Genomic DNA, 13,651 nt, shown 5'->3' on the forward strand with positions numbered 1-13,651 from the left:
CTTGATCAATGGTTGTGCTCTCCTTAGCTAATTTAATATATAATGCAGGAGCAACAAATTACCTTTAAAATGTATCCTTATAAAGGGTGCTTAGTGATGTCACTTGGTGAACTGACTTGCTAAACTTGTGGCTAAGAAAAAGGAATGTGACCTATGTTGTGATAACATTTAAAGTTGGTCCCAAAATCATTAGTGAGGTTGGGAACTCATCCTGGGTGATAATTTTTCTTGCAAACAGTGTTTCTTTGGGTTAAGATCAGAGCTTTGTGCATGCCGTCAAGTTCTATCACCCTGATTTCACCAAACTAATTCTGTATGAATCTCATTTTGTGTATTGGGGCATTCCTGAATGCTTAAAGTAGAAAGCACAGAATTATGTAGAATTGAATTGTTCTCTGTTAGGGTTCAGTTGTAATCATGATGAACATCCGTAGATTATTTTTCTAAAATTTTACAGTCATCATTAAAGGAACAGTAACATCAAAAAAGTGTTTAAAAGTAATTAAAATATAATTTGCTGTTGCTCTGCAAAAAACTGGTGTTTTTGCTACAGAAAAGCTACTATATAAATAAGCTGCTGTGTAGCCATGGGGGCAGCCATTCAAGCTGGAAGAAAGGAGAAAAGGCACAGGTTACATAGCAGATAACTAGGAGATAAGCCCCATATAATGGGGGTTTGTCTGTTATCTGCTAAGTAACCTGTGCCTTTTCTCCTTTGAATGGCTGCCCCCGGGGCTACACAGCAGCTTACTTATATAAACTATAGTAGTCTTTCTGGGGCAAACACACCAGTTGTAGCAATGCAGGGCAACAGTACATTATATTGTAATTACTTTTATACACTTTCATTTTTTGGTGTTACTGTTCCTTTAAAGAACAGTAACATTAAATAAAATATACTGTACTGTTGCCCTGCACTGGTAAAAGTTGCCTGTCTACTGCAGAAAGACTACTAGTTTATATAAACAAAGCTGCTGTGTAGCTGGGGGCAGCCATTCAAGCTGGAAAAAAGGAGAAAAGGCACAGATTACAAAGCAGAAAAAGGATAAACTTTGTTAAACACCATTGTATTTTACAGAGCTTATCTGTTATCTGCTATGTAACTGGCCCAATTTAGCCCAATTCAATTTGAATAGCTAACCCAATGGCTACAATGCAGCTTTTTTTTTTTTTTTTTTAAATATAAACTATAGTACTGTTTCTGAAGGAAAGAAACACATTTTACCAGTGCAGGGCAACATTATATAACATTTTAATTTGATATACTTTGATTTTTTTGGTGTTACTATTCCTTTAAGTATTCAGCAAGGTAGCCTTCTTGTGGCATCTGACAAACCCTCCGTCATCTGTCAGACAAACAGTTCTTTTAGCACTAGATGGCATGTAAGCCCGTAACATACACTTGTATGTATACATTTATGTATTTATGAGTATAATTTTATATAATATATATTTATATTTTAGCAAAAAGCTGCATTTGTTTACTCGTTTTATTTAATGTATTTGTTATATATATAGCCAACTGAAAAATATTTAATAAATAAATGCTTAACTGTGCACACATTTCTTTTCCTAATAAGTTCTTTAGAAACATTAAAGTTATCCCCAGAAGAAGTTCTGACATTGAAGATGACACACTCTGTTAGTGGCCTGCAAGATTGCCTGAGTTCTATCATTCAGGCTGTGTCTCATGGGGAAGTTCGCTCTGCTGTTGCTAGGATGAATTTTTATCTTCTAAATGACAGACTGGTTTTAAACTGCCTGACTGCCTGTTACATGTCTTCCTTGAAGTGTCTGCCATGGCATACTGCATTGAGTAGGTGAGACAAAGTTCTAGAGTCTCTTTGCACATACACAGTGCAATACACTCTGTCACACTGCTGTTGAGGATAATATATATGTATATATATATATATATATATATATATATATATATATATATATATATATATATATATATATAATATTATTTTTTTTTTTATTATTATTATTATTTGTGGGGGCCACAACAATGTTTGGCATGATCTTTTCTTGTCGGCAGGTTTTTGCTGGTTCATCCTGCTTGTGAGGAAGATGAAAAGCTTCTGGCAGATGTGATACGTTTTTTAAATAAGATATTACAAGAGCAGAAAGGAAATTCAGATCCACACGATCTCCAATGGATACTAGAGATGCTGCTTAAACAAGTAAGAAAAGTGCCTTTGAGGTATCCAGTTTCAACCCATGAAAGATGAGGCAGCATTAACATTCATTCCCAATAAAGATAATTTAGCTGTAAAATGTACACATATATTTTGTTCACCTGCCAATGCAATTCTGGTGGGAGCAATGAAACGGTTTCATATCATGCTCCAGGTATTAATAAAAAAGCAAAACTGCAACAGGAGGGACGTTGCATAGTAATCAGAAACAATATTATTAGATTGCTGGCACACCAAAATGTTAATCCTGTCATTGCTTAGTGGACTCTTGCTATTGTTATCATGCATTAAAATACCAATGTGCAAAAGGTATGTGCAAGCAATATATTCATTCATTAAAAATCATATGAAAACAATAGAGAAAATAACGTTTAATTAGGACAGAACCCCATTTTGGTTGAAGGGGGGTTGTTCACCTTTACTTTAAAGGGACCTGTCATCCAGACATAAAAAGCTGTATAATATAAGTATGTTTCAAATTAAACATGAAACCTAAATTTATTTTTATTAACACATCCATACATTAAAAAGGCATTTAAAAATCCCAGCTGTCGTGTATTGCCTGCTCAGCCTCTGTGCCTTTGGCAGGACAGTTACTTTCACTTTCCATTCAGAACTTCTTAGATGTCACTGCGCTCCTTACATTCCCCCTCCTTTCTCACTATCTAACTGTGTAACCAGTGCATGGGCATTAGGACCCCCATTCTGGCACATAAACAAGATTTTAGGGCGATACAAAGATTGCCTTAATAACAATGTCCACAAAATGCTGCCTGCCTGCTTGCTGTGATTGGGAATTCCAAGTCTGAAGGAAACAGGATAAAAATAATTTATATAGTGTAAGTTTATAGTGGAAGTTTATTTTGCTTATCAAACACAAAGGAAAACAATTTGGAATTATTTCTCAGAGTGACAGGTCCCCTTTAACTTTTAGTGTATCATAGAATTGCATATTCTTAGCAAGTTTTCAATTGTTTTTGTTATATTTTTTATAGTTCTTGAATTATTTGGGTCCCTCTGTCTACGTTTTGAATGGGGGTCACTGGCACCTGCAGCTAAAAAATAATAGCTCTGTGAAGTTACAATGTTAATGTTATTTTTACATTTAATGAACAACCCCTTTAATACCTAAAGCACCCTGCATATTAACCCAATTCAAAACATGTTATAAATAAATAGCATCATTGGACTTTGTCTTTATATTTGAGTTATAATATGGAGGCTATCAGCAATGCCACAGATGTGTTCCACAGATTCTTTTAACTTCTTTTGTTCCAACCACCCTGGCTGTAGGCCCATATGAGATAAACAATAGAAAGGAGGCTATTCTGTATATGGGGCATTTTAAAGTATCTGTCTGATTGGTTGAATACTGTACTGGGGCAACCTGTGTATGGACAAATTTCCTCCTATGTCCTACAGAAGAAGTCCAGAAGATCATTATGTGATTTGCTTTTAAAGGTCTATTAATTTTTTTTGTTTAATGTTGTTGTTATTCCAGAATATTAATGTTGTTGTTATTCCGGAATATTAGTCTTTTAAGTAGAAGCTTGCATTTTAAAGGTGGCCATACATGGGCTGATGCTGGTAATTTAGACCGATTCGGCAGCTTATCTGCTGGTGTATGGGCACCACCAATGGGCCTCCCTCACTGACACCTGGCCTGAAATTGGCCAGATCTCGATTGGGCAGGTTTTATTTTTCTGTCGGATCAGGGATCGCATTGGCTTGTTAATGCAGGCCCTTATCCGACGGCGCTTATGCCTGCCATTCTCATTTGATCGTTTGGTCCTAGGGCCAAACGATCAAATTAGCCCGGTATCGCTCCCCACCATAGGTGGGCATATCGGGAGAAGATCCGCTTGCTTGGTGACCTCACCAAATGAGCGGATCTTACAGTGTAAGTAAGTAAGTCTAACATTGCTCTTATAGACTGGACATTTTTGGCACAGAAGTTGGAAGATTTAAGGGTTGTTGCCAATGATTTATGACTTTCAATTTAAATAACTCTCCAGGCTTTGCTGTTACCTATGGTAATAATTATCTTAATGTGCATTTAGGTTACTGATGACAATCAGTCTTAATCACTACCGTCATTAAAACTTGCTCCTTATCATAAACAAATACTGATGAAACATTCAATTTCAATATTACTTTTAGAGCCCAAGTCCACTGTTTGAGCTAATGGAGCAGAAAGAATATCCAGCCAAAAAGGATTTGGATGATACACGAGCAGCTGTGAGGCAGCATCTGCAAAAAGAGCTGATGATGTTTTTTAACACACTAATGCTCTGTTTAACTTCAGTTACTGATCGGTACGTGCCAACTTGCATTTTAAGTGAGCTTGCTTAGTTACTGGGATCTGAACATGTTTTTTTCTGTTATTCCTCAATAGTGAAAAGTCCAACAATGCCAGCACACATTTTCACCTTGTTCAATGAATATTCCAAGCATTGTTTGTTTTATCATTGTTCCTGTGTACTGCTCACATGCTGCCCACGCTGAAAATGCCTCTTTCATCAATTACACAGATGGACTTTAACCAATATTATTTAAGCATGAGAAACATAAAAATGTGTGTTTATGTTTTAACTTAATGTGCCCTTAAGGCTTAAGCCTGACAGGGCTGAATCTCTATGCTGGCATCAGCCTTTCCCTGTGCCTGCACCTAGAACCATTGCGTCAGGCTGGGTGCTGGCACAGAGAGCAGCTTTTGGCACCAAAACATGATAGTATAGATTTTGGAGCCAAAATCAACTACATGTGGAGTTGCGACGCAGTGGCTCCGGGTGCAGGCACAGGGAAAGACTGATACCAATCTGGCATTAGCTTTAATGTAACAATACTGAAAGCACATAGGACCAGTTTCTAAACAATCATTATAAGATGTCTGGGGTCCTGATATATCTGTAAATTAAACAAGGCTATAAATGATACACTTAGGTTACCATGAGGTTAACACTTTAGGCATGTAATTACTGAATAGCAAAATGTTTTTATTTCTAAAAGATATATTTTCTTTTTAGAAAGTGTTTGGTACTTGGTGGAACATTCAGAACACAACTGGCATTGCATTTGCTTAACCGTTTAAAAATATCAGATGCTCCTCATTTCTATGGGCTGCCATCTCTTGCACAGACTTTAAGAGGAATGAGTCATGTGACTTCACAGCCAGGTTGGAGTGCCTACAGCCCATCTACAGAGCCATTTGCAGTTTGTGTTAAAACACTGACTAGCCTTCTGGAGGTATAATATTTTCATTTTTGCCTTCTGTATGTTACTCCTGATAACTGAAAATCACTTCATGAAACTGAAATGTATGTGGGTATGATATCCATGTTTTTTAGGTGCCTCATTTCATAAATTTCATCATCATTTCAGCTACTGCTTGGGGTGTTTAATAAAAACCCAAGCTGCAACCAAAACTTTGGTTCCATTTATGGAATATAAAACTTTGGAAAACATGAATATTAGAGGGCAGACTGTCTTTATTGTATATAATATACCTTTCGGTTCTTGACAACCAGCTCTAAGGGATTGCAGTTTTAAAAACTTCTCTATCTCTCTATGGATGGCAACTCTTATCTAGTGACCTCTAAAATATGGGAATGCTATGTCAATGTTTTAGGTATTGTGCTTTAAATTCTAGAAAGACTTCAGGTCCTAAGCATTATAGCCTTTTATATTTTTCTCATAATGGGTCTTTCTGTAAGTTGGAGCCTTAGTTAACATCAAGTAATGGCTAATGTTTTTGCATAAGGCCCTGACAGGTAAGCAGATTAGTTGCCCTGTGATTAATCTCAACTAGTGCAGGAAACCAATCTCCTCCAAATGTTTTCCCACCAGCGATAATGTAAAAAGCTAGTTCGAAAACATGAAGTCGCCCGAAGTTTCCTCGATGCAACTTTGGAAAGTCAAAGCATCTTATATGTTTTCCCACCAGTAATTTACATTACTGCCAGGGGGAAAACATTTGGAGAAGATTTACTCACCCACACTAGAGGAAATTAATATGAATTAATGGATGCATTATGGCGGGCATGATTTTAAAAGTGAATATAAACAAGAGTAATTTAATAAAAAAGTGTAGTGTGCATCCAGATAAATATAACGTTTTACTAAATGCTAACCAGATGGCTATTATTTTGTAAAATGACATTCTTGGTGGTTTCCTTGTTCTGAATATACCTTGCATTCATGTTATTTTAGCCAAAGTGCATAACCTTGTGTTAAACCTTATTTGCTAATTTACTGCCCAGTACTCCAAATTATTTAGAAAGCTCTGCAAAGCGGAAACATCCCATATGGAACATATTTTTTTGCACATTTTACTATTATCAGTAAACAGAGACAGCACTTAATGCCAACCTCAAGGTAATTTATAACAAAATTGAAAAGCAATGGACCAAGTAAAGACCACTAAGGAATTGCAAACACAGTATCAGTCCAACTCAATTTATTGTTGCTGCTTGCAGTTTATCCTATAGCTTGTTCTCTGTCCAAAGAGCAAGGTGGACATACTTTCATTTTATCAGTAGTCTTCTGTTTGTTCTTCAAATGTTTTAGCAAAATTTAGAGTAGATCATATGCAATTCCAAGGCCTAGGTTTCTGCTCAGCTACTATAAAAGTGACCATACACCGACATGTCCACCCAAGCTAAGGTGGTGTGTGATATCTGAGTAATACAAACCATTAGCCCTCGGGCAAAACAATCAAATTACAAGGATGGGAATAAGACCCGTCAGGCGAGGACTACATCAATGAGCCATTGGGGTCCCTGATCCGATGGGAAAATCAAACCTGCCCTACCAATATCGGGCCAATTTTAGGCCACATATTGATCAGGTAGGCCCATTGGGGGTGCCCATACACAGGCAGATAGGCTGCTGAATCGGTCTGAAGGACCCCAATCGCAGCTTAAATCTGCATATGGCCACCTTAGGGCTTCTGCCAAACGTGGTGGATTCTTGGCCTGCTGGATAAACCCATACCAAAGATCTGCCCCTATGCTCCAAAAAGCTCATTTATGCATCTGTAGGTGCAGACACATGGAGCGGATGTTGGCGAGCATCTGCTTGAGTATGGGTTTATTCGCAGTCCACATCTGGCAAGAGCCTTAGATGGCAATAATTATGGTTAAATATATGCTGGTACTAACTAATGGTATTGTGATTTAAAGGACATGAACTTTGTTGGGTTGGGTTTTTTAACACCAAAAAAGTCTTAAGGAAAAAAAGGTGCAACTGTTTAGAGATTTATTATTTTTCCGCAACAATTCTGAATCAGAATACTCTCCTCCTGCTGAGGTCCTGTAGAATTCAATGGCATATGTCCCTTTCCTATTTTTTTCCTCTCTTTGCTTTGAACTTTTCAGTGTTTTTTGGATTTTTGATGCTAGTTTTTGTGCAACAATTCAAAAAAGTTGCTGTTATAGTACGTCAAGTCAAAAAAGCTGCGCTTTTTGCTCCTTTTTTTTAGACTTTTTCCAGCACGTGCTTTTTCATTTTTTGCTCAATAAGTGTGTGACATTTGTGGAAACAAGTTTATTTATTGTTTTAACATAAATAAATAAAACAAAATCAATTCAAATTTTACTAAATCTGTCCCTTAAACTTGGGCTCATCTCTCTCACCCACACTGCATTACTTGTATTGCATATGTCCCCTCACTAGCACCATGTCATTTTCCTAAAACACATAGCAGCTTTCGCCTGGCTCCCATTTTCCCTCTGAAAACTGACATTTACATATGCAAACAACACGTATGTGCTAAAGTTCTTATCAAAGCAAGTTCTGTTTGCCTGTATTCTTAATTGCAAGAAGTCCTGCCTAGATTGAGCACTGTATAGGTTAAGCTGAACTCGGCACAGGAGGTTAGGTTTCTGTGGAAACCAACAATGCAATCTCTTCATTGGCTGCTAGACTGAAGTGTGTTTGGTAACCCAACCCGCATTGAGAAGAACTGAGCATGCTCCGTGGTCAACAGCCTAAGGGAGGGGGCCGAGTGAGTTAGAGGAAAAGAAAGAATCCCAAGTGATTAAGGGGATGCTGCAGCCTTACTATTAACCTTTTATGAACCAGAGTGGCAAGTATTTAAAGATTTCAAAGAGGCTGTTCACTGATTAATTTTTTTTTTTTGGGGGGGGGGGGGTGGTATACATGTCTTTTAAAGTGTTTTAGAATTTTTTTTTATACCTATCTTCACATACCGTAGATATTTTGTTAGCTTCTTGTGATAATATGCTATTTAAATCCTATAGAAACAGGATATCTTATTTGACATAATGTCAGTTAAAAGCATATTGCCTTTGGACATAATCTGAAATGTGAGTGGCTGTATAGTCATAAATAATATGCAAGCAGATTTGATCAGAGTGCTCTTTTGAGCACTTTAATGATAAAGTTTAATTTTCAATTTTAAGGGTTAAAAGGCATTTACAATTTTTTACTGCTAAATGGGACTTACAGCTCAGCAGCTCAGTCAATCCTGTATTGGCCTAAGGGATAATTAAATATGTAGGTGGTGTCTTCAATAAGGCATCACATACACCTATCCTTGAGAGTTTAGAACTGCACTATGTTACGCACTTGGGCAAACATAACATGAATGTGCTTTCCCTTTAGTTTAGTGGCCTGAATATATGATATGCTACATGACTAAGTACCATATTACATTTTTAAAAATAATCATGTCATATCATGAAGTCTATAAAGCTCTTAAGCAGAGTGGGGGATATTTAAATGCCTTAGAGGGCTATGTCTGTCATGTTGTATTGCGATTGGAAAACCCTGTTTTATAGAACCATAATGCGGACAAATTATGGTAGCATAATCATTTCTGCTATAACAAGAAGGCATGCAAGAAATTCAAATGTATGCATGATAAATTGGCCTAAGGCAGATTAAGGAAAAGTCTATGGATTTTGTAATTTGAGCTAATTAAATGACGGCTCCCACACATTACTACATGCATACATATGCAAATAAATAAGGCCCATGGCAAGGAATAATCGGAACCAATATACTATATTGAACAGTGAATGACAAAACAAAAAAAGCAAACTCTGATAAACTGGCCATCCCTTCTATTTAAGAGCTGTCTATAAAAAGTGCCGCACGGTGCTTACCAGCAATCATTAATGACCAGTATCACTCTTTAATGAAATGTTTACAGGTGTGTTAAATTGTGCTGAAACTCTTGTTATCGAAAGAGTTTTATAAGGAAAATAAGTGAAATAATAAATTGTAAGAAACTTGTGTGACTTTAATACCCATTGGCATTATCATGGACTACTGCCCTGACTCGATTATATTTAAAAATATATACTCAAGTGAAATAAAGTCAAGCTACCATGAAATTGTTTTCCTTTCTTATCAGATCATCTCATCATTTTATGTGGAATGGGGAGGAAATGCTCTTTCCTATATGGGTAAAGGTGTAACGAAGAGCACAGTATTGTGCTTGCTTCACTTGTCCCATGAGATGACAGCTCAAGCTAAAAACACGGTGAGAGATTCAAACAGTGTCTTGTTGGCATAGACTGTCTAGCAAGGTACATTAATGTTACATCAGTAACATAATTAATGTAGTAACTTATGTAGAAGAAAAATACAATAGGAGTTGTTTATGTATGTAATAATTTTTGTTCTACATTTTCCTTTGATGCTATAGATTGTTTTGTTTACATTCTGTAGCCTTTGTTTTAATTCCCAAAACATTTTCATTCTTATGAATCTCTCTTCTGCTTATTTGAAGATGTACAGATGGCTGTTTAAAAACATGTCTCCTTTGAGGCACTGAAGCAAAATGACAATTAATTTCTCCTTATGGCATTTTTTATGTTCAATGGCTTTCTTTTGTTTTTCAATGTTTGCAAATTATCAGGAAATTAGGGAAAGGTACAAAGGAAGGCTTGCTTTTTTGGGCTTATATTTTTTCTTTAATTGTAAGTCATATTAAAAAAATATGACTTTTTTGAACCCAAACAGGTGTTTTTTAAACCAATGACAATGTTATACTCCCAAACAGGTGTAAATGTGAAAAAAGTAAAACTCTTGCAAGCAGAAAGCACTGCTTTTTATTTTGCTTTCCAGGTCCAAGGTTACCCACAGGTGGCAAATTAGTTAAGAAAAGCTAAAGAACAGTTAGCTGCTGGCGTGGTTAAGAAATAACATACTTGGTTAAATAAAGTTAGAATTATCAAAATTTAACATTGTGAGAAGATTGCAGGAGATGCAATTCTCATATATAATAGATGAAGAAAAATCAGGACAAGGAAGATATATTTTAGTATCGGCATAAATAAGTCAAAGAAGTTCATAAATTAAAAAATGCTGAGTTTAGTGAGAAAAGAAGTCCAAGATCAGAGCCTTAAGGTGTTTCATCATCAAATTACAAATTAAAGCTTTGAGATGGTATCAAAAGGGTTGGAGAGAATAGATTAGGCAGGTATGATATAAGCCAGAAGAGTGCGTTATACTAGAATTGTGATCCACTGTGCCAAAAATGGAAAAATGTGAAGCTAGATTTTTATAAAGAAATGCAGGGGGTTTTTGGACTTTGCAGACAGAAAGTAGCAGGCAGACAACTCAAGGCTAAATATGCCACATTTTCCTTACTCTCTAGTCATTACTTCTTGATATGTTTTCCTACATGTACATGTGCAATAAATAATGCTTACCAACAGTTATAATCTACTATGCTTTTTTTGTTTTGTAGGTGACCAATTCTTTAATAAATTTCATGTTTCAGAATGTAGTGGGCAAAACTGAACTAAAGATCATCAAGCAGAGCGTTGTAATATGTTAATTGCTGTAATGCATGTATGTACATATACATGAGTAATTTACATTTCAAAGCAAAATATTGATGTTCTCCTTCCTAGACTTCTGAGAAAGGAGCACACACTCTTTGCTTTTTTTTATGTTCACTGTTAATGAGAAGATATTCGTAATAATTTGGCTTTCACCTGCAGGAGGCCAATGACAAACTGAAAAGCTTAGTCGACAATGTTTTCTTGACGATTCTGCCATTGCCCTAAATGTTGGTATGCTTTTTCTGTAGGACTGGATACATCTTTGGACTTTACCTTATGACCATGGCACTGAAGATCAGGTTTTATCTCGACTTGGTTTGGAATGGTTGATACCTTTATGGGTTGATAGAGACCCTGAGGTTGGTACATATAACATTATTAGCTTTTTAATATTCTCAATACCTCATAGCTTCTAAAATATTGCCTGCACTTTCCAGGAGGCAGTCGTGAATATTTGCTCTACTTGATGAGATTCCATTTGTCCTCTCTATGCATTTCCAGTTCTGTGTGCATTATTGGCAGCAAACCTGGGTAAACCTGCTGTAGATATGCAAAATATTTTATCTTGCAAAGGCAAGGTTTTTGTTTTAGTTGTTACTGAGTACACTGCATTTTCAGTTTTGGTGAATTGGTAATAGGCCACTACATAAGGTTAGCTGGTTATCCCGTATCCATGGCTTAGATGTCAAATTCAGCAACCTGAAGTATGGTTTTATTTATCTCGCTTTTGGTAGGCTTCCTTATGTTCACTATACATTACTTCAAATAAGGGCCTTTGGGCTGCTTCTTGATTACCATTGTTCAAATTTAGTTTGCCAACACTCATTTAGAGTTACTGCAACCTATTTGGTAGGCTTGCTGGTTTAATGAACACACAAATGCAATTTAGTCCTCTAATGTGCAGGAAATGCACATGATGGCTGAATGAGAGGATTGCATGACCATTGCCCTTAAAGTACGTTAACGAATCTTATTGTGTTGAGTTGCATTAAGTAGTTGTATTGATGGAAACCATTATTCATTTAGAGTATCCATGAATTTGTATGGACAAATCAATATGAATTATTTTTGTAGGCATTTGGATTTCAATATTTACTGACTTTTGGTACATTTGCAAACTGTACAAAATCATATATCAAAGTCTTTTCCCCTGTAATTAAATCCAGGTAAGGTTTACAAGTCTTGGAATTGCATCAGCTTTAACTTGTCTGCAAAAAGGTTGCCTTGCTTTGTCTGCCAGCTGTCAGAACATTTCAGGTGGCCTGTGGGGAACAGTGTTCAGTATATTCCTAAACCAGAATGAATGTAGCATGGTGCGCAGAGAGGTAAGCTTTATTTGTGTCTGTTTTTTTGGGTTTTTTTTTTGGGGGGGGGGGGGGGGTTGTTGAAAAGACATGGGGGCCGATTCACTAAAGGTCGATAAAATGAATGCTATTTATAGCATGCGTTAAAATTTTTTATCACTTCTTATTTTTTGCGACTTAAAGATCGATTCCCTAAAAGGACACTTGTCATAATTAAGAAGCGATGTTCTTTGCGTTATTTATCTGGCGATGAGTGATTTCAAGCGTTATTTTCTGCAATTTCTACAATTTCCCTGAAAACTGGAGGATACATCACAGTAGGACGATCACATACTTGAAAAAAATCCAACTGCAAACTCCATGTTGTGTTGCCAAAGGCTCTCGAACCACAATGTTGTTTAAGTACCGCCTACCCCAAGTAGGTGTTAATATTCACACAGATTAAAGCAATATTTTGTGTGTTTAACACTTCATATGTCTTTGTGAATTATGCGTTAGTATTATTTCTATTTGCTAATTAACGCAATGTGATAGAAATAACGCTTTGCGATAGTGCAGTTTTTTGCGCATGTTATATGCATCTTAACGCATGTGAAATGACTTTGATGAATCGGTACTTAATCATTGTGCACTTTTTAACAAAAAAAAGGATGCGATAAACGTTATCACCTTTAGTGAATCGGCCCCATAATGCTTTTTGAATAATGAATAATGTTTTTGTTATATGCATGTATGTGTAAAATAAATCTAGTATAGCCTATAAAATATGTTCTTATAAATGGTGCTTAGTGATTTCATAATTTTATGTCTGTTGATGTTACTTGTGTCAACTGACTCATTAGAACTTATATATAAAATTACAAAAATGTACCCCCTTTTTTAAAAAAAAAAAAAAAAATTAGAAAAAACAGTCCTTAGTTTCATGCCATGGTCATGGAATTATTATAAAAAAAAAATCAAACCTTTTGTAAAATATTTGAATGTTGGAAGTCACCAAGAATTATAATATATGGTTTAAAGTAAACGTGTACAGGTGTTGCAACTCCAGATTGACTTCTTTTATATATTATTTTTTAAAATGTACAAGATTGGATGGCATATTTGTATGGGGGGGAAGTTGTATAAAGAGTCAGAGGGTAGATTAGGTTTGAGGGTCAGTTAAGCTGTTGTGTTGACTGAATCTCTGTGGGAAGCCTTTTTCTGATGTAGTTTGTAGTCTGTTTATATGTGAATAGAATCCAGTTGCCTTCCACACTACTCTGTGGCATACATGCTCTCACACACTAGTGGTTGGTTGTTCTGTCCATGAGAACTTGTTTCATAGGGTAAA

General features: G+C 36.1%; 1 protein-coding gene across 2 annotated transcripts in view; it reads left to right on the forward strand.

Moving 5' to 3' along the window:
- rttn (rotatin) overlaps nt 1-13,651 on the forward strand; it is an 83,995-nt gene that overhangs the window by 44,747 nt on the left and 25,597 nt on the right. For both annotated transcript variants that reach the window (XM_031903768.1, XM_002939620.5), the window contains exons 26-32: nt 1,581-1,820; nt 2,042-2,186; nt 4,362-4,516; nt 5,228-5,447; nt 9,580-9,708; nt 11,266-11,376; nt 12,184-12,342. In XM_031903768.1, coding sequence (XP_031759628.1) covers nt 1,581-1,820; nt 2,042-2,186; nt 4,362-4,516; nt 5,228-5,447; nt 9,580-9,708; nt 11,266-11,376; nt 12,184-12,342 — 1,159 coding nt within the window. The remainder of the gene's footprint in view (nt 1-1,580; nt 1,821-2,041; nt 2,187-4,361; nt 4,517-5,227; nt 5,448-9,579; nt 9,709-11,265; nt 11,377-12,183; nt 12,343-13,651) is intronic.

The sequence above is a fragment of the Xenopus tropicalis genome, chromosome 6, assembly GCF_000004195.4.
Source record: "Xenopus tropicalis strain Nigerian chromosome 6, UCB_Xtro_10.0, whole genome shotgun sequence".
Classification (NCBI taxonomy): Eukaryota; Metazoa; Chordata; class Amphibia; order Anura; family Pipidae; genus Xenopus; species Xenopus tropicalis.